The 21,617-nt window shown below is 46.7% G+C and overlaps 1 protein-coding gene across 1 annotated transcript; it reads left to right on the forward strand.

The window, feature by feature from the left end:
• Positions 1–1,626: 1,626 nt before the first annotated feature.
• LOC119364981 (endoplasmic reticulum metallopeptidase 1-like) lies at positions 1,627–12,446 on the forward strand. The gene is made up of 14 exons (XM_037630558.1): positions 1,627–1,862; positions 3,251–3,586; positions 4,844–5,082; positions 5,731–5,887; positions 5,986–6,063; positions 6,320–6,391; positions 6,935–7,054; positions 7,733–7,897; positions 8,903–9,428; positions 9,539–9,695; positions 9,867–9,976; positions 10,483–10,595; positions 11,439–11,802; positions 11,896–12,446. Exons 2-14 carry the CDS (start codon positions 3,278–3,280, stop codon positions 12,213–12,215), a joined length of 2,730 nt encoding a protein of 909 aa, XP_037486455.1. The 5' UTR covers positions 1,627–1,862; positions 3,251–3,277; the 3' UTR covers positions 12,216–12,446.
• The last annotated feature ends 9,171 nt before the right edge of the window (positions 12,447–21,617 follow it).

The following is a 21,617-nucleotide window of genomic DNA, read 5'->3' on the forward strand; positions in this document are numbered from 1 at the left end:
CCCTTCGAAGCTTCTAGTGTCTCTTCTGGTCCAGAAAAAATCATCATAAAGTTTCATCATAGTTGGACTTCTTTTTGTATGTTTTCCCGCGAAACAATAAAATAGGCAAAAACGGGAACTATTATTGGGCACTGAGTTAATAGGTTAGTTCCCAAAATAATATAAAATTACATATAAAGAATACATGATTGATAATATAATAGTATGAAACAATCAAAAACATAGATACGTTATAGATGTATCAGGCCTCGGCTCGTGGCGGACTGGTGCGCAGTTGTTAGTGGTGGTGGCGGTCTAGCGCTATATGTGGTGATGCGGTGGCGACGAGGAGGTTTGCCGGATGAGCGCACAGTGGCGGTTTGGGCCAGCCAGATCTGGCTCGGGCAATGATCGGCCCGATCTAGGCCCGATGTGTGCGGGGCGCTGGGTTCTTTGGTAAGCAGCGGAGTCGCCGGTTGTCCTCTGGCCGGGATGGAAGGAGCATCTGTCTCCAGTTCTTGTGGCTCTCTCCTACATCTGGCATAGGTGCGCATTTCTACGGACGAAAGTCTCACTCTTAGCCAGTGATGGCAACATCGGCGGATGTTGCTTCCTTGTTGAAGGCTTCACCGAGGAGTTTTGCACCCATCCCGCTCTTGAGTTCTTGTCTCGGGTGAAAACCGAGATCCGCTTATTGGATCGGCGATGGCGGCGTTCTTGGCGGCATTTCTTTGATGGAAGCACCGTTTTGGAGATTTGTCCTCTGGGCAGGAGCACCTTGTATGTGGTTGAGCAGTTGACCGAAAGCTTCTAGTGGCGAGATGTTTGCGGTGGTGCATTAGGTTGTGGCCAGTAGTTGGCCGACAGTGTTGCACGACTGGAGCACTCTAGACATGCGGGCAACGTTAGACAAGTCAGGTTGGTCGTCCTGTCGAGACCATAGTGGCACTTGCCCGCTCCTCTATCGGACATCTCTTCTCCCTCAGGTGTCGATGAGGCCGTCAAACATGCTTGTGGCGGTCATGATCAGTACAACGGAATGGTCCTCTTGGGTGAAGTTCTGGCAAAGCCGAAGTCGTCGGGCCGTGAGCGCAGATGGCGATGTATGATGACACCGACCTCCTCGGCGATGTGCCTTTCTATTTGTGTTGTGTTGGCTCGGCCTTTGGGGATTTCTGTATGTCTTGATGCTTTAGACCTAGTTTAGCTAATCGAGCACTTTCATCCATGAGACTTCTTTTTGTAAAATGGAAACTTAGCAGCTTTTCTTCTAACTTAAAAATAAAAACAAAAAACTTTTAAAAATTTAAAATCACGGGAAAGCAGTTCGAGATCTGGACGGACAAAACCGTGTCACCAGCCAGCAACAAAGATGAGCACGGGACGCTTCAGCGGGGACCCTGACCTCCTTGCGGTCCTCCACGCCACGGGAGGAACAGAAAAGTAGGGGACGGACGATGGACGGGCTCGTCGTCACAGAGGCAGCAGGGCGCACAGTGCCTCGTCCCGCCCCATATGGCCCATACACCCCGCGCAACACGACACCGGACCAGCATCTCGTGTCTGTCTACGTCCAAGCACTCGTAGCACGGGCCACGGGTCAGGCACGCGATGCGATCGCCGTCCTTCCTTCTCCCTCCCTCCCTTCCCCTCATCATTAACCCCGAATCTCCGCTCCGCGCGGCGCGGGCGTCTCCCTGCTGCTTCCCCTCCCTCGCGTAAAAAAAGAGAGAGGCGACCGAAATCCTAACGGCCTGCCGCCTCACCCCCTCCAGACTGCAGTCCACGCTGGGCCGGCCTCCCCGCCGAAGCAGGACCTCCGCTCCCCACGCCGCCGTCCCCCACCCTGGAGGTCCGTACGGACGTGGATTCTTCTTCCGCTGGTGAGTAAGCACTGGTACTAGCTTGCTGTTATACAATTCTGTTCTGTTTCTTCCCTTCGTAAATCGAATCTGAATCTTCCTCTCTACTAGTAGCTCTCTCCATCATGGTAGTTAGTTGCGGGTCCGGTTACCATCTTCTTGTTCGTTCTCATAGACGATCTCTCAGATGACCTCGGCCCCATAGGAAACAGGATAGGATTATCCAAGGAGCGGCCCGGCCTTGGCTGTCAATTATACAGAACTAATACTACTGTCGATAGCAGTTTAATATGTAAAAGGAAGCAGAGATTTAGGGGGAAGTCTGAATCCCCAATGCACTCCGTGGCTAATTGCGCCATTGGCTCGAAACTTCAGAACTGATACCACCATTAGCTGGGGTAATTAGTTTCAGATGTCACACGGTGCTGCAATCTGTTCTTGGTAATTAATGGCTGGCCGGCTGCTCCTTTTCTCTGGCCTGACAGGCAGGCCACAGCTTTCCCATGATCTCTGGTAAATGCATCGTCTAGAACTGCAAGCTGGGACCCTTTTTGCCGCCCTTGTGTGAAATATTCAAGGCTGAAAAATTCTCCTGCCATATGGTGGTATTAGTAGTAGTTCCCTGCTGCCCTGGTCCACACACACTGGCTTCTTAAAAAGAACCTTGGACGCAGTAAATGTGAATCAACCTACCAATTTTTTGCCTCTCTTTTATGGTAACGTAACATGTAGTAGGATGCCTGCCAAAAGCGGCCACTTCTCATCGATAGACTCTCAGAGTTTCAGTTCCTGTTTCAGGAACTTGTTGTGGTCGTCTTGAATAGCCAATCCGTTCTCTTGGTTTCAAGTTTCCCGTTTGTAACCAACCGACTATGGAGTTGGACCTGTACTACCTTGCTTTTGAGAGTTGGGAGCATCCCTGCTCTGAAACTGTGAACCTTGGGGTGTCGCTTGAACTGTGCGAAGAACATTACTGAAAAATTAGGACACCCTGAGACTCTGTGTGGTGTCTGATTACTACTGCTTAGACTGTGCATGCATTTTATCATGTGGAACGTGGGAGATTAGCTGTTAGCACACACCCAGTTCTTACAGTGGTGGAACATACTGATTTCTAATCCTGAACAAAACCGGGATTGTCCGATCCGTGTTTTATTTAGCCTGGATCCATGTGAAATATTTCTTTTTGGTAGCTGGAAGCCTGGAACTCAAATCATTTATCATCTTGCATTGTGGGAATTCCATTTTAACTTGCTCTTTTGCGTAAAAAACGAATGTTAAATGCCACCTAATTTCTGCATATGGAATTGAATGCTTACTAATTGTATTTTAATTTTCTGCTACAAGTGGTAATATCGTGTACTGTTTGTTATGGTGCTGGGTAGATAATTGTTCCCATTCTTCTTCAGGCGTTTCACTACATTTAAACACGCAGAATGCCTCGAGGGCGAGGTTCGTCTGTGTCAACACACGAGAAGCCTAATGTTGATGCAGCAGTCGATTCTGATAAAGATAACAGCAGGCATAAGAGGAGCGCTTATTTGTTGCTGGGGTTGTTTATACTTTTCCTTCATGGATCCTGGTCTGTTTACCGTATGCAGTTTGCAAATCTTCCTTTGCCCCTTGGTGCCGAGCAGGCTGGTAAGCGGGGGTTTTCAGAGGCTTCTGCCCTTAAGCATGTGAAGTACTTGACAGGCCTGGGTCCTCATGCAGTTGGTTCAGATGCCCTTGATCTTGCTGTGCAGGTTGTCCTCCCAACCTTGCTTACTGTTTTTACCTTACAATTTCAATCTTCAGATCAATTTTAACATTGCTGTTATTATGCATTAATATGTTCTAAACATGGGTGATCACTGACACTTTCCTATTAAGGTGGTACTAGCTGTTGGGTGTTGAATTGTCCATACTAATTGTAGTGTCCTGTTTAATGAGTAGAGCTCTAGTAGGAAAGAGGCTTCTTTAAGTCTGCATCTTATTTCTTGTTAAAAATATTGTTAAGTCATAATAATCAGTTATGTGGTTGGGGGAAGCTGGAACACTTACTTTTGGGCCGTATTTTGGATGCTTGTTTATATTTGACCAAACAGTTCTATTTAGTGATAAAAATCTGCATCACGTGGTTAAATACTTCTACTAAGCTCATATTTCTTTATTATAATAATTAAAAGGGCACCTAGAAACTTGCATGTATTCAACCCATGGTGGGTCACTGAACTTATGCACCGTGTGAGTTGTTCGTTTGGCCACGATCTGCAGAAAAAAGCACATCTAGGCAAGCATGGTGGGTCACTGAACTTATGTAGTGTGCGAGTAGTTCGTTTAACCATGGTACTTAGAAAATGCAAATCTAGGTAAGCATGGTGTGTCACTGAACTTGTACACCATGAGCATTGTTCGTTTAGCCATGGTACGCAGAAAATGCATGTCTAGGTAAAAAAAATCTTTGAACACCAGGTCACTAAAGTGCAGTCAGACACTGCGAAGACATTGGATGCCAATTCTTGCCAACATTGTATGAGTACGTGTATAACCCACTTTCTCTCCCTTCTTACCTGTACCATAACCAAGATGCAAAAGGCAACACCTTCGTTGACTTCTCTCAGGCTCTCAGCCGTTCCACCTTGCAATCGTCGTCCTGATCCTGGTTGCTAGTTGCTAATCTTGTCCGTGCTTCTCGCCGGAAGTCCAGACGAGATCAGCCTTTGCTTTGACCACCAGAAGCGCACACCACACTGGCCATGGAGGAATTGGGGGTTGAGCAAAAAAATTGAGGTCTGGTGTTCGGGCATAGAACTAGAAAGGGGAATAACTGGAGAAGAATTACGAGTTGAAGTGAGGAGACACCCAATTATTTCTTAGTCTTATCTTTCATTTTTACTGTTTTTTTATTTGGATGGTGTTATGATACAATCGTACTGTGCGATATTGTTGTTGGAACTTATCATTTTTCTACAGCATCTATTTTTAGTTGTACTATCCATCTTGACATGTCCATGCAATAGTATGTATATGCAGAAGCAGAGAAAATAAAGAAGACAGCTCATTGGGATGTTGATGTTCAACTGGAGCTGTTCCACACAGATATTGGTGCAAATCGTCTAGCTGGTGGACTTTTCAAGGGAAAAACACTCTTGTACTCAGACCTTAAGCATGTTATCCTCAGAATTGTTCCCAAGTATTTACCGGAAGCTGAAGAAAATTTGATTCTTGTCTCTTCTCATATTGACACGGTTTCCACAACGTAAGGCTCTATCTTCTCCCTTATGAGGCAATTTTGCTATGTAATGTAATCAATATGCTTAATCATCAACATGTTAATTGGTTACATCAGATACAAAGAGTTTCCGCTTGCCTTTTTGACACTTAGTGGTCAAATTGGTACATTGTGTATTTATTTTTGTAGACGTAATATGCAATAATCCAACTTGAGTACCACATTATTATTCAATTGAGGAAGGAGTTGGTGTAGAGAGTGGATTAAATGAAATTTATGCGGAATAGGTGAGATTAGACAAATATATGGGCTCAGTCGTGCATGGTTCTTTTAATTATAAGCAGGAGATGTCGAGATCTAAAATTTGCTAAGATAGCATGACATGAAGGCTGAACGAGAATATAGCTTTGAGGCATGTTTTGAATGAACAGTTCTGTTGACGATGATTTTTACAAGTAATTTAGGAGGTATTCAGACTGTTCAAGTGTATATCTAATGTTAATAGGATGTATCTTATTGACACACTAATGCTTATTTTAAATGACACGCTAACGCTTATTTATTGCAAATACATGCACTGTAGCAGACCAACTCTTGCAATAACTTTCACTTTTTTCTTCTTCCCCATTGTCACTTTTTGGAAAAAAAATACTTCTAACTTGTATTCTTTTTCAGGGGAGGTGCCGGAGATTGCAGTTCATGTGTAGGAGTCATGCTAGAGCTGGCACGGGGAGTAGCTCAGTGGGCTCATGGGTTTAAGAGTGGTGTCCTGTTTCTGTTCAACACAGGGGAAGAAGAGGGTCTTGACGGGGCCCACAGTTTTATAACTCAGGTCACTATTTTCATATGTCACACATAAATCATGTTGTAACTGGTACATAAGTCATTGTCGTTATGCTCCAATAATGTGATTTACTAATAATTGTGCAGCACCACTGGAGAAACTCAGTACGTTTTGCTGTTGATTTGGAAGCTATGGGTATCAGTGGGAAATCCACCCTTTTTCAGGTCAGGCTCACGATTTGTTTCAGAAATTATGCTTGCATTTACAATTGTAAAAATCATAAACCTGTTTTTTATTTTAGTTTGTTGCTGATGCCTAATGCTGGTAAATAAGGTTTCTGAACATTTTACGCAAACCATGGTTTAGCTTGTCGCTGATGCATCAGAGTTTTTTTTAGTTGTTATGCATTGCTCAATTTTCACGAAAGCATTGATTTTGAACATTTTCAACTTACCTTGCTATTTTCTGTTCACATAACAGGGTACTCACCAATGGGCTTTGGAGAGCTTTGCTGCTGTAGCGAAGTATCCATCTGCTCAAATAGCTACACAGGTATGTGTTTATTTGATTCTCGAGTTTAGCTGTCTTAGTCAGAACAATTTTCACTTTTGATAGAGGTTCATTTACCCTGTCAGGTGCTGTCCGCATACATTAATTGTCCAGCTGTAGAAGTTTGAATGATTTTCCTGTTCAAAATTATTGTTGGGTAAAAAGTAAATTTATATTTTGTCCAGAAGCAGGGCACATTGGATAATATTCCCTCCGTCCCATAATATAAGAGCGTGAGCATTTTTGACACTACACTAGTGTAAAAAACGCTCTTGTATTATAGGACGGAGGGAGTAGCAAATAAACTTTGTCATGATTCCAGCAACTCTGAATCAAACAGCTAAGAGCAACATGGAGTGATTTGTACCCACTGTCAATTGAAAATGTCCTATTTAATTCACCTTTTCATAAGAAAAAAGATAGGCAATTGTTTCATCCACCTCACACCCACTTATAGAAGACAGTTCGACATGTCACTTTACTCAATCAGTGTAGTTCAATTGTAGGAGCTTGTAAATATGACATGACCCAAACTTGTAATTGCAGGATGTTTTCCGTTCTGGAGCGATAAAATCTGCTACTGATTTCCAAATATATCAGGAGGTTGCTGGTCTTCCTGGCCTTGATTTTGCATATACAGATACGACATCCGTGTATCACACAAAGGTTTGCTTTGATGACTTTATCCGTGTATGTATGTAGTACTCCCTCCGTCCGGAAATACTCGTCGGAGGAATGGATGTATCTAGACATATTTTAGTTCTAGATACATCCATTTTTATCAATTTATCCGACAAGTATTTTGGGACGGAGGGAGTATTTGTTATGAACATGATAACTAATATATCTATATCATCTACTCGGTGAAAGAATCTACTGCTCATAATTACCTGTTTGAAGAGCTAGAGATTACCTTGAGATTAAGCTATGTTGCTGCCATTCCCTATTGACGCAAAAAGGAATGTAACGAGTATACATATCTCCGAACCAAAAGTAATTTTTTGATAGGTTACAAGGTGGAAACATCACATGTGAACTTCACTTGAGGATCCAGCTGATTGCTCCATGGCCTCGTAGAGTATGAATGCGAGCTGTTTAATTCTTAAATGTACTATCCAGCCATCTTTTTCCTAGTGAGTTTTGGTTACAATAATTTCATTGCCATGAGATTGTAATCTATGTCTTCCAAACAGAAACTAGTACGAGGTGATAGCTTTAGATGTAATGGTAACTTTTGTTGATATTGTGAGTGTAAATCAATATCAGCAGAATGGCAGCTTCAATCTCTTTTTTTAGTGGCAAACACTGTAGACTCATGATATTTCATTGCTCTCTTCTGTGCAGAATGACAAAATAGAGCTCCTGACACCTGGATCCCTTCAGCACAATGGAGAAAATATGCTTGCCTTCCTACTCCATGCTGCTTCATCACCAAAATTTATGAAAGATGCACACCAGGCAAAGCAAGAGAGCACAGAGCAGAATAATGCTATTTTTTTCGACATTCTGGTATGTAAGATTTAAAAAAATTGGTATCAAATATTATGAATGTACCATGCAATATCTGTTTTTTCGTTAAGCTAAGAGCACGTGATATATTTTCTTTTTTGCAAGTTCGCTGTAGGTCTTCATATGCTAATTTTCCAGATAATAAAGGACCATATGAATTTAACCAATTTTATAGTTTAAAAAATTGTCAGGGCATGTAGTATCTCAGGCGACAGTAAGGCCAATGAATGATGTGTGAATTCTTTATTATCAACAATTTGTTATGAAATAAAGATGTATTCTTTGGAGCAAAATCTTTGTGAATTGTGACTTTTGGCCTAAGTAGGGGGTATGGGTATAACTGGGGCAAAGAAGAGAAAATAAATGCCTCATATTTGGTCCTAATAGAATTAACAATATATTTACGTCATATATAGCTTTGAGGAATGACCCGATTCTTAAATGAGTTGTCCATCTTTGATGGCATGGTACGTTCTTTGATTCTGTTTGTTTAGAGCAATGGAATGGACAATGGAGTCACCCAATGTTTTTGCATGGCATCCCCCTCCTTTTTGACTTCATGATCACCTGAAGTGCCATGGTTCTGTTGTCAGACCATACCATGATTGAAACTAAACATCAAAATTAGATTTGAAGCCAGGATCAGATGTTCCTGTGCTCCCGGTTCCATATGATTCCTCGAAAACCTCTAGTGCTTTTGATAATTGGTGTTGCTTGGCTTTGCTGGCATAAATATCAACAATGGATTCCCTGAAAAGAAAACTTAGACCATGATATAACCAAGGAAAATATGCAGATAATTCTAGTACGTGTTCGCATGTATTGGTGGCATCTGGAAAATATGCAACATATTTGTCTATATCTGCAAAAACAAAGTGCACCTGGGAAACAGACAAGATATTTGTTCGTATCTGGAAAAGAATGCAGATTTAGTTACTATGATTTCTTATTCAACTGAATTTTCTTTTGTTTCAGCTTCTTACTTGTATGTTACTACTTTTGCAGGGCAAGTACATGGTGGTCTATCCACAGCGGTTAGCAACCATGTTTCACAACTCAATAATATTTCAGTCGCTCCTGATATGGGGAACATCACTGCTTATGGGTGGACGTCCTGGTCTTGTGTCCTTCGGAATAGCATGTTTGAGCATTATTTTGACGTTGATATTTTCTATCTTCTTACCGGTTGTGGTGGCATTTTCCCTGCCGCATATTTGTCCTTTTCCTGTTCCATTTGTTGGAAATCCGTGGTTAGTTATTGGCTTATTTGGTTCACCTGCACTGCTTGGCGCATTCATTGGTCAGCGTTTTGGATTTATTCTCCTGAAGAGGCACATTCAAGAAGTGTATTCAAGAACAAAGCCAGGTCTAACTGGTAACACGATGGATTACATTGTTGGCCTGGAAGCTGAGAGGTGGATTTTCAAATCTGGTTTTGTCCAATGGCTTATAGTTTTGATACTTGGAACCTATTTGAAGGTCGGCGCATCCTATATAGCACTCATCTGGCTTGTTTCGCCTGCTTTTGCATGTAAGTTGGGGTGACTATCTGGGAGTTGTGTTTTTTTTTGTGGGAGACTATCTGAGAGTTAATATGTTAATATTCAACTTTGAGTATTAATGGCTGTTGTTTCGTTGCAGATGGTCTTATGGAAGCAACACTAACTCCTGTAAGGTCACCTAAACAGCTTAAGGTCTTTACATTGGTCCTGGCTTTGGCTGTGCCAGTTATGTCATCTGCTGGTTTGTTTATTCGCTTGGTAGATGTGATGGTTGGCAGTATTGTACGTGCTGATAGGTAAATATCTAGATCCTGCGACGTCCAAACTTGTTCTTTATTTTCTCATTTGCTGTGTCAGTTAGGGCCATGATTAGTTTCATACTTAAATTCTGTTAACGGAGAGTATTGTGTCAGTTAATCTATGCTAACCAAACTAATTTCAACCTCGGTGCACATTTATATATGCAGGAACCCTGGTGGACTACCAGACTGGCTTGGAAATGTAGTAGTTGCTGTTGCCATCGCTATAGTCGTGTCCTTCACGTTTGTGTATCTTCTTTCGTATGTCCATATTTCAGGTAAACCATATCATGCTTGATATATCATCACATTTTGCTTCCGTTACATGACTTATCGATTTTTGTTTTCTTGTTTATAATTTTTTTTTGCTTTGATTTGGGACATATACTGTAAGGGGTGTGTTGGAATGATCATTAAATATTGCCCCTCAAACTTTCATCATGCTTTGTCATTCTGTGTTAGAGTAATGCCAAAATGGTGCTAAATTTAGAGGCCACCAAAGGGTGATCACGAACCCACACTAAGAAAATACTAAAAACCAAAATTACCGAGCAGCTTCAAAACTAAAATAATCCAAGGAATGATCATAGGTTTGTTAGGATTGTGGTTTTCCCTGGTCAGAAGAAGGCCCCCCTCCCTCCCTCTCTCTCAAACATTGCTGTACTCAACAGCTATCATTGCATCCAATTTTCGTACTTCTCCAATATGTACATACATCTGCGGCCTTCTGTTTTATACATAACACATCGAAATAAGCTGATATCCGAGATAATGTTTTCTGCAGGTGCCAAAAAAACACTTCTTTCTGTGTTGTGTGCTTTCTTTGGTCTTGCCCTTGTACTGGTATCAAGTGGCATTGTTCCAGCATTCACAGAGGATATTGCTCGTTCTGTAAATGTAAGCATTGCTATGAAAACTTTGACCACCGATATTGCTATAAATATTTGGATCGGGAACTTGGAAGATCATGTGCATAACTTGGTCTCGAGAATTACTTCCAAAATACCACTCCCTCCAGTCCATATTAATTGTCACTGATTTAGAAACTAGTGGTCAAAATTATATTTTGAAGACCGTGTTAATATACACAACATCACTTTTTCGTGTATGGGAGGGAATATGAGTTTATCTTGACACATGCTATCCTAATATTTTGAGCCGGTGTTTAACTGTTTTTACTCATATGATGTTGTCATGTGATTCCATAATTTGTCGTCATTTGCTATCTCTGTAACCTGAAAATTATAATTTTTATTTTAAAACACCCGGTATCCTTTTAAGATAATCTCTTATGCATATCATAAAGGAGAGCCTGTTCTTCAAAGAAAATTGGAAGTAAATGTTTACCCCTTCCAATTGAAATATAAGTTATTGTAGTTTTGTGTATTAGGATTAAGGAATGCAAGAAATGACTTTTGTGTCCTTCAAACGTTCGCAAACACAATGAATTATCTTGCGCTGCCATTAACCGTGTAGTATCAATTGCCTATGTAGAAATGCCAATTGTTGAGCAAGGGAATAATAGAGAAATCAAGAAACAGATTAAATTGTCTCGGAATTTCTATTATTTCAATTTTCATAGGCATAAAACACCTTATATTAGCAAATAATTTCTGGGATGTTCCTGAAAATTTGTTTGCCTGAAATTGTCATAATGTTCCCCATATTTGTATTAAAAAGCTCATACTAGCAATGAATACTCCTACTTATTAAATGATAACTGATTCACTATTTCCTCAGGTTGTGCATGTTGTTGATACTACAAGAATGAATGATGGAAACACAGAACCATTATCCTATGTTTCCCTGTTCTCGAACATGCCTGGAAAGTTGACACAGGAATTGATGGACCTAAGAGGGGAAGAGTTTTCTTGCGGAAGGAATATGACAACTGATTTTGTGACATTTACCGTGAAGTATGGCTGCAGGAGTTACAAAGGGAGCAATGCTGGATGGAGCAAATCAGAAGTTCCAGTGCTCCATGTTGAAAGCGATTCTGCTGCCGATCATGCCCGCAGAACAGTAGTATCAGTTGATACCAAGTCATCTACACGGTGGTCACTCGCAATCAATATGCAGGAAATCGATGACTTCACTGTTCAAGGTGAGTTACAATTAAATAGGTCGATTAATCTAGGTGAAGTAGATCGTTGTTATTTGGCATCTAATTGACCTCTACGTTCGTTATTTTACTCAGTGGATTCAGATAAGTTGGTTCAACTGGGTGGTAAGAGCGAGGTCGATGGATGGCATACAATCCAGTTTGCAGGCGGCAAGAACGCGCCAACAAAATTCCAGCTAACCCTTTTCTGGTCAAGCAATGCGACACAGGCATCTCCAAAGGAAGCTAACGCAGAGGACCCTCCTCTCCTGGTAAAACTAAGAACGGACGTGAATAGGGCCACACCGATGGTTGAGACGGTTCTCGAGAAGCTTCCACGCTGGTGTGCAGCTTTCGGTAAGTCCACATCTCCTTACACGCTGGCGTTCTTGACCGCTCTTCCTGTCGATATTTAGGCGACGCACATTGTGTGCCCCAACATTGTAGGGTATTAACAGTTTGACATAGTGTTGATTTACGCTGTATCTAGCTATTCGTATTAGATTCAATTGCATTCATAGCTTCAAACTTATAGGGCAGCCCCGTGTCAAAAATGTGCCTGATGAATGAAAGGTCGGTCTGTTTGATGTCGAAAAACTTGAGGTTAGAATGGTGGTTGCAATAAAGACAGGTGTTGTGTGATGTTACTTATGGAGGCAGTTGAATGGGCATGGCCAGATCAGAGACATTCTGTATCGTCGATTTTCTGATTGGTGTGTATAGTGATAGTTTGGTCCCGTGTCTGAATCGTGGACAAAGTTGGCTGTTCCAGTCCAAAGTCCAAACTTGAGGAAAGTGTCGGCTCGATCATGGGACGATGAACATGGATACAGTTGGGTGTTAAGTGTGTTACTTTTTTGGAGTCCCCACTGGCAGTGCCAGCAGTAGACTATCCAGACAGGTACCGTAGCTCTTCACAAGCTATAGTGCCTCAAGCATGCAGTGCTCAACCAATGCTTCTGATAGGAGTGCTATACCTGAAGTTCTGAAGAAACAAGAAAGCCAAGAACTATGGGCGTATGTACTCAGCCGGTAGAGGTCGAAGATTAAGTAACAAGCATGAATACGGCTAAAGACATGGTATAACTACTCTACAGAAACATAATATAACTGAGTGGTGCGGAAGCAGTATGCCGTGTGCTCATAGAGAAGTCTGAAAACCTTCATCTGGAACGCCGTCCGATCCATATTACTAGTTGTCTTAGATTTGTTTAGATACGCTATTTTTGCAGAATTGTGGATGATGCTCCGAGGAAACAACTCAAATTCCAAAAGGACGAATAATGCAGTAGCAGCAGTAACAAATTATACTACATGTCCATAATCCAGACATTGGACTGAAGCCAGCAGACCAGCCAAAGAGGGAACCGAGGATACGTTGCCATCATCAACTCGTCGATTGATTAATGCGCGCTGCTCCCGGCGCACAAAAGACGGTGAGGGCAGCAGTGCCCGAGGCCGTTCGTGCGCATGGAGTCTTCCATTCCACCAGCCCTCGCGCCCAACCGAGGCCTTGACAAACAAGAACGCACGCTCTCCTCCCCTCCCCTCCCCTCCACTAGCTTCTCCCCGGGAACACCGCACCGAGCCCCGGCACCGGAGCAAGTCCCGCCGGTTTTCCGTGGCCGAAGCTCGTCGTCACGTACGTGCCCGGCCCGGTCAAACCAACATTTTTCTACGAAAACGTTTATCAACAGGGCTTGCGTTGGGGCGTGCGTGCGTGCAGGCGTTGGGATCGGCGAGGCCGTGCAGTGTCCATCCTACTGCTACTACATCGATCGCGATGTTTCTGTCTCCCTGTGGATTGAACCTGTTGCTGTGTGGGCACTGAAAGCAAGGCGTACTAGCTAGTACTAGCTGGCTTTTTCTATTTGGCTAACTATAGATGCGTTGCGTTGCGGTGCGTATGGGCTGTGGAGTGGTGCTGGGCTCAAAATTGGCACCCCCACGTTATCATGTTGCGTCCATAGGTTGCATGGTTTAGGCTGGTCACAGTGGGGAGGAACTTCAGAGTAACATCACACACTCCGATACAGATTTGCTTATGTGGCATGTATTTAATGAAGAGAGAGGTGCTTGTGGTAACTAGTTAAGTTACCGGAACATCACACACTTCAAGAAACAATGAGTCTATAATCTAATAAATACATCATTGCATGACACTACATAGATATTCATACCCATTATGGAGGTAGTAATATAGTCTAGGAAAATGCGTAAGTTACTAGCTTATGTTCTTGTCCATTGTGACCCGCCTTAGGATCGCTGGGTATAGGATCAGGATGCTACGAGGATTATTGCATGCGCGCGCACGTGAGGCGTGGGTAGACGCGCTGGAGACATGGTTGCGTTGCGTGGAGTGACTTCCTTGGGAGGAGGACAGCACCACTACTGCACTTAATAGTGCATTTATAAGCTTATTAATCATGATCATCACAAAGGAAACAAGCACTCTCTTGCGCCCACGGTACTACTTCAGTTTCCGCGGGAGAAGTACTAGTAGTCCTAGGAGTAATCTTGTACCAGCTGCACCACCTGGTTAAAAAAAATCACCGGTTGGTTTTGTAGGTTCCTTGTCCTTGCCATATGGCAAGCAAACGTACACACCACCATCTCCTCTTCCCCCATAGTAGATTCTAGTATCACTTTCTTGGCACCTCGCCGGTGAGACGCGGGCGGGAAAAGAGTGAGCATTGCCCGTGCGACGGTGCAGGCGGAGAGAGCTACGCGGTCAACGTGGGGGGACAGGCGTCAGATGGCGCCCCACACGAAGCGGCGGAACATTCGCTCGCCCAGTCTGCCCTGCCTGCCGCTCTCGTCACCGCGGCATCACCCACCACCTGCTATACCCTCGCCAATTAATTACTAGTGCTCGAGGCGAGGCGAGGCAGGGAGGCCGGCCCGGCATGGTGCAGTGTGCCACGGCGCCCCCACCGCGCCCTCGCCCTCGCTGACTTCTTGACTCTCTCGTGCGTGCGTGCTGACTTCTCTCCCGTCATGTGGTGCGGCGCGCTAGCTAGCTGTCCGTGTGCGTGCGTGCGTGTGCTGCTTGGCTCAGCCCGACACGCCGGGCCGCACGCTCCGCGATCGCACCTGCGCACCGCACCCCACCCCACCGACGCTAACCTTTCTTTATCTCGTACCGCCTGCTTGCTTGATCTCTCATGTCATCTCACCTCTCGCGCCAACATTTTTTCGGCATCACACACGAACGGGAGCTTGTAGAGTTGGTCCTGTAAATAAACTAGCAACCAGAGGCCGATGGATGGACGTGTGCAGATGTGAATTATATGGTTCGACCGACGTCCATCTGCATTCTGCAAGCATCACCCGCCCCTTGTTTCAAGGGAAAGCAACCGGCCGGCAGCAGACAGGAATGGGTGCACGCACCGGCACCGGCGAGAAAAGAGATACTGGAAAGAAACATTACCGTGAACAAGACAGACCGCGACCAACCGGGACATACGGGCACCAGCACCGCGAACAAAATCTGTGGTTATTTCAAGTGACAAGGACCCTTCAACCGTGCAGTAGTTGCTTTGTTTTCGCTTTGCCATTTGCAGAGGTGGCTTGGACGCATCGCTCACCCACGGTGCCACAACGCAGAGGTGAATGGAAGTTTTCCCAAGGATCTGTGTCGATCACGCACAGAGACTACGGGAGCTTTCAAGTCCTGTGGCTGCCGGCCGGCCGGCCTCTGTATGTGGTTTGGAACGGAAAGCGCACGTACATGGCCTCTCTGGCTAGCTCATTGGAAGAGGCTGTTAGTACGTAGTACTATGTTATGATAGTGGTTTGGGTCCCCGTACCATTGACAGGCATAGTTTTGCAATCCCGATGGACAAGCCAAGCAGTTAAGTCCACTATTAATTAGTGCGAGCACGTACTACAGGCCCGACACTTGCGGCAGCAAGCGTGGCAACTTGTTGCACCGGAAGTCCTAAACTTGGCTACCAAACCAGCCCCTTGACCCGCCATCATGTCCATCCCGAAATGCTCTGCGTACGATCAAACTACACACGGCCTTCCACTCTTCTTTACAAACAGGAACAGAGAAGCGACTCCGGTTGGTAGAGCAGCTCCAATGGGACGACCCATTTCGTATGCTGGCATTCGTTTGGGTCGGTGCGGACATAAAAATCGGCCCAACGCGCCGACTCAAACGGACGTGCGTTTGCTTTTCGTCCGCCTGTCGACCCATTTCCGGTTTATTTTTGAGCCGGATTTGCATCGGCGCGGACACAAGACGGACGCGTGCGTGCGCCTTCTCCTCCGCCGGACCCGCTGGTCGGTGACAGACCCCACCATTTCCCCCAACCCCTCCCCCCCACGCGCTCCCACTCCACCGCCATGGACGACGACCTCGCCGCCGCCGCCGGCCTTGCCTTCCTCGCCTCGTCCGGCATGACGACCGCCCCCTCCGACAAAGGCAAGCCTCGCGCCCCCGGAAGACCGCCGCCGCGCCGAAGCTGAAGAAGACGCTGACGCCCGAACAACGGGCAAAGGAGTCGGCCAAGAGAAAGGGTCGGAGGCATGCGGCAGACGCGAGGTATGAAGCCATTGCGGCAGCGGCGGCGGCCGCCGCCGCGCAACAGGATTTCACCAACGCTCGCGTCGCGGCGACAACGAGGGAGGCGCTCTATATGCTAGGGTTAAACCCTGGCCAGCACAGCCTCGTCAACGGTGTTGTGGCCACGGCTAGCACCGGTTCATCCGCGTTCCCTCGGATGGTGCTGCCCGACTCACCCCGTGCGTCAGCTTGCACCCCAATGCCCGGCTTCCACGTCTACCCGCAGGCCTCCTGCCTCTCCGAGGAGTGCTCGCCCGAGGTGAGCATGGTGGCACCTTCCACGTCGGCCCGCGCCCGCGCCCATGACCTCAGCGCCACACCGGCGGCCGGCGGCTCATCATCCGGAGGCGCGAGGAAGCGCACGCGGCAGATGCCAGCCACCGTGCTGCCGGGCGCACGCAACCTGTTCGACGGAATGCCGGCCTCCGGCGACGACAACTACATGCAGAACATGATCTTCGAGGGTGGTGCACACCGCTGGCGGTGCCGCCGGGGCTGGCTACGATCCCGACGAGACACAAAGGCAGGACGGCCGAGGGGCGTTCATGCCGTCGACCTTTGATCAAGATCAGGCGGCCTTCATGCATGATCAGGTCGGCCTGGACCTGGACGGATTCCCACTCAACCACGAGTTTTCGGAGGACTGCATGCAAGAGGAAGAGGACGAGCGCGACATTGAAAGGGAGCCTTTGTTCAAGGACGAGCTCACCAACCAAGCCGTCGAGGTGAAGCCGAAGCAGAAGAGCAAGCGGAACAAGGCATATACGGCAGCCGAGGACAAGCTTATTTGTGAGTGTTGGAGAGACATTGGGCATGACCCCAAGACTAGCTTTGAACAAAACCATTCAACTTTTTGGATTCGTGTCCACCGTGAGTTCCATGAGTGCAAGAAGTTTCCGCCGTACCAAATAGTAAGCACGCGCGGGTGGGTGTCCATTTCGAAGCGATGGAGGATGAGCCAATAAGAGTGCAACAAGTTTTGTACCACTCTTGAGAGCGTCAAGGCCCGCCCCATGAGCGGCATCGGCATGCAAGACATGGTATGCTATCAAGCCGACCTCTTTTGTGTCATTTCGTTTATGCTTGCGTGTTCATTTTGCAAACCATTTTGCCAATATGCTTGCATGAAATACATTTGTAGGCATTTCAAGCTTTGGAGGCGTTCAAGGTCCAACACAATGGCAAGTGCTTCAACCTCTCCCATTGCTTTAGGGTCATCAAAGACGAGGAGAAGTTCAAGGCGCAATATGCCGCCCTCAAGTCGCATGGGTGGAAGCAAGCCACGGAGGAGGTTGGGGACATCGAGAAGGCACGACCGCGGGGGAAGACCAACTCCAAGAAGGAGGACAAGCAGGATGCGGCGTCGAACGCCTTGATCGCAAGCATGGAGGGCATGATGAGCAAGAAGGACTCAAGGGAGGAGGAGCGCCGGTATTACAAAGAAGAGCAACTGAACGCTGCTGGGGATATAACTATTGGGTATGACCCGCCTAGGAGGGGCCAGGTCATACCACTGGCGGTTCGTAATGACAAGGCCCATGAAGATGTTGAAGATGGCAGTTCACGAAGCAGGCTTACTAAAGGCCCAAGACCCAAAGGCGACTTGAGGCCCACAGGCGTAAACCGCCATATGTTAACTTGTATGTTAAGGAAAGTATAGATTCTGTCACCGAGCCGGACACATTGTGTATGAGCCGGCCGGGACTCCGTAGGCCACCGGGCATCATCCTATGTATATAAAGGGGTGACTCGGCGACGGTTTATGGCAAGAAAGCAGAGATCGAGAAGTAGGTCAAGCGTATACGCTCCCTAGTAATCAAAGCCCAAGCAATACAACCCTAAACTGGACTAGGCCTTTACCTCCACTATGAGGGGTTGAACCAGTATAAACTCTCCGTGTCCCTTGTCCCGTTTTAACCCCTTCAAGCTAACTACGTTGCTATGGCTCCACACATAAGTCCTCATCCTAGGGCATTTGACATGACAATTCCACGACAGTTGGCGCCCACCGTGGGGCCAGAGCATGGTGGTTTTGAGTTCTTGAAGGGCAGCTTCGCAGGGCTCAAGGGGTACGCTGTGGGCCGGATGACCAAGAGTCACCGCGGCAAGCTCTACATCAACGACGAGGGCTGGGGCCCCGAGGCCGGCTCAATCGAGTACGGGTACCGGGTCCCCTTTGGCGGAATCCACGTCTTATTGGCAAGACTGGTGAGTCGGAAGCTGAGTCGGACATTTGCACCGACATCGTCGAGTCGGCTCGGCGAGCATGACCCGCCAAGGTTAAGGCCGCCCCAAAGCATGTCTTTGTTGGCTTCGTTCATGGAGCGGATCTAGAAGGAGGATCTGAATCTGGTGGTGAGACGGTTGTCTACTCACGCAACGAGTCCTCTATTGGTGAGACCAACTCCATCTACTAGGTTCAGGATGGTGGGCTTGGGGGCTGTTCCGATGGTGATAGTATTCCGGACACCTATGAGCCTCCACACTGGGTCACGATCTTCATGGCCGGTACACAACCAGGGTAGGATTCTATGACTGCAGCAGCAATGATCTCCGGGTCAGTGACGGAGACGGCTGCCGAGGCAGGAGGCCCTGCGCGCCCGCCAGCTCAAGTCTTATCCGATCTATTGGATGCTCTGACAACGTTGTTAACGGCGGAGGTTAACCCGGTGAATCAAACTCAGCATAACGCGGAGGTTGCAAAATTGCGTGATGAGATAGGACAAGCCAAGGAGGAGCTAAACACGGAGAACACCCGGATGGCAACGGAGCGAGCCGCCTTACTGAGGGAGGCAGAACGGCTTCAGGCAGGGAGCTTCTTCTTAAGCCTGGACCGGGATGCATCAAACGATGTCTTCAACAGAAGGCATGTGAGCAAGCTGCCCCCGACTTACGACGCGAGGAACCTTTTCAACACGCCTGGGGCAGGAACCAGTAACCCGTCAGGTGTGGATCGGGCCATTGAGGTGCCGGCGGCTGGAGAACCGGTTCAACCACGTGTTACAGACCCCCCACATTTGAATTTGACACCTCCTCAGCATGTTCCGACGCCTCCGGGGCATTTTTCTAACCCCTTGGATAACAAGATAGCCGCGGCTACTCGGCTGGCGGCTCTCCCAGTTCAGCATGAGTCGCCAGCGGCAATGGAAATACGGTGAGCCAGAGAACTTCTTCAGACAGTTGTGGCCCAACAGGCGGCCTATTCCTACAGTCGTGATCATATCCACTCAACACCATGTCCAAGCAGGAGTTATAGCAGGCATATTGATGAACCGGCCGTGTCAAGCAGTGAACGTCACCGAAATCAGCCTCGTAGCCCTGACCCGCCGCGTGCTGGTAATGATGCTCAGGCTTTGGTAGACCAGGCAGAGCGCGGCATGAGGTGGAGCTGGCGGCTCAGTTAGCGGCTCAACAACAATCTCCGGTTTATCCTTCAGCGTCCATGGAGGCAGGAGTGACCTCTAGAACCTTGGGTGTGCCATCTTTAGTGCCACCTCTACGCAATGAGCGCTTGCCTAAGGATTTCAAGGGCCCCCGTAAGGTGCCTAATTACACGACGGATCAGCCCCTAGAGGCTTAGATTGAGAGTTATGAGATGGCTATGGAGATGCTGGATATCGGTGATGCTGCATGTGCTAAATATTTCACCATGATGTTGGATGGGCCGGCTCGTATTTGATTGAAAAGCCTGCCCGCTAACTCCATTGGATCATGGGCAGAGTTGAAGAGGTGTTTTATTCAAAATTTTAAAGACACATGCAAGTAGCCTATGTCGATTCTGGATTTGGATTCTTGCGTTCAAGGTGAAGGCAAGTCAACAACCAATTGGGTGCACTGGATTTCAGCTGTTATACACTCGTCAGACAGTATTAACGCCGGTTCAGTGGTCCTTATGTTAGGGAAGAATTGTCGCTTCCTTCCCCTTAAGCAGAAATTGGGGCGGCTTAAGCGTCACTTCAATGATATGGGGGAGCTCATGGCCGCTCTCGTCAAGTATGCCGACTCTGATAGCACTAAAGATCCTGAGTCTGATGATGAGAAGAATAGGAAGGGGAAGAAGGGTGGCAATGCAAAGGGACAGCATAACACGGTAGGTCAAGGTGGTACTGGTAAGCATAAGGCGGATGGCGGTTTAGATTTTGTGGCTAACACCAGCACGCAGAATAATAACCAGCGTCATAGGGGGAAAGCTCAAGCACCCCGGTTTGGAGGGCCAAAGTTCAACCTTGAAGCTATGATGACTCAACCTTGTCCAAAACATGGGACCCAGGATAAGCCGGCCGACCATCTGTGGAAGGATTGCTTCATCATGAGGGAGTACAGGAATTCTAACTTTTTTCAGAGCAATCATGGCCCAAACGGCGGTTCAGGTTCCGATTCTCAGGGACCTGGCTTTGGAGGTGGCGGCATAAGCTCTGGTTTTCAAGGCCAAGGTAATCATGGTGGTTTTAATCAACAATCTGGCCAATGGAATCAGCATGAGCAGTCTGGTTATCAGAATAATCCAAAGCAGCTGAATGATAGTCAGTATCATGTGTTCACCACAAGCTTTCGCAAGCGAGATCAGAAAATCCATAAGCGGGCAGTGAATTATGTTGAGCCGGCAGTGCCTCATTATTTAAGGTGGTCTGAGCAGCCTATTGTATGGAGCCGTGAGGATCACCCGCCCTGGTTGACAATCCAGGTCAGTTGGCATTGGTGGTTGCCCCATAGGTAGGAGGATATAAGCTCACGAATGTGCTCATGGATGGGGGCAGCAATATCAATATCCTTTACTATGAGACCTTATGTCGTATGAATTTGACTGACAAAGATCTTAAGCCTTCTTCTACTGTTTTTCATGGGGTGGTGCCCGGTAAGTCGGCGTATCCAGTAAGAAAGACAATACTGGAGGTGGCTTTTGGAGATGACCATGATTCCAGAGCTGAGAAGTTGACCTTTGAGGAGGTGAAGATCAAGAGACCGTATCATGCTTTGTTCGAGCGGCCGGCTTACACCAAGTTTATGGCACGGACATGTTATGTGTATTTGCAGCTTAAGATGTCGGGTCATAAGGGCACTATCACGGTGCATGATAATAGAAGAATTGCTCTGGATTGTGAAGAGGGTGATGCTGCTTATGCTGAGTCGGCCTGCGCCACGGAGGAGTTGAAGTTCTATAAGGACAATGTTGACCCGGCTGATATGACCCCTTTGAAGAAGCCAACCACTGAGAATGACCCCCTGTTAAAGTTTAAGTCGGTTGATG

This window comes from Triticum dicoccoides, chromosome 2B (genome assembly GCF_002162155.2).
Source record: "Triticum dicoccoides isolate Atlit2015 ecotype Zavitan chromosome 2B, WEW_v2.0, whole genome shotgun sequence".
Lineage (NCBI taxonomy): Eukaryota > Viridiplantae > Streptophyta > Magnoliopsida > Poales > Poaceae > Triticum > Triticum dicoccoides.

Coding starts and splice junctions, on each gene's coding strand:
- LOC119364981 (XM_037630558.1), top strand. CDS start 3,278: ATGCCTCGAGGGCGAGGTTCGTCTGTGTCAACACACGAGAAGCCTAAT. Junction 6,392..6,934: donor CTGCTCAAATAGCTACACAG/GTATGTGTTTAT, acceptor TTGTAATTGCAG/GATGTTTTCCGTTCTGGAGC. Junction 11,803..11,895: donor CGATGACTTCACTGTTCAAG/GTGAGTTACAAT, acceptor TATTTTACTCAG/TGGATTCAGATAAGTTGGTT.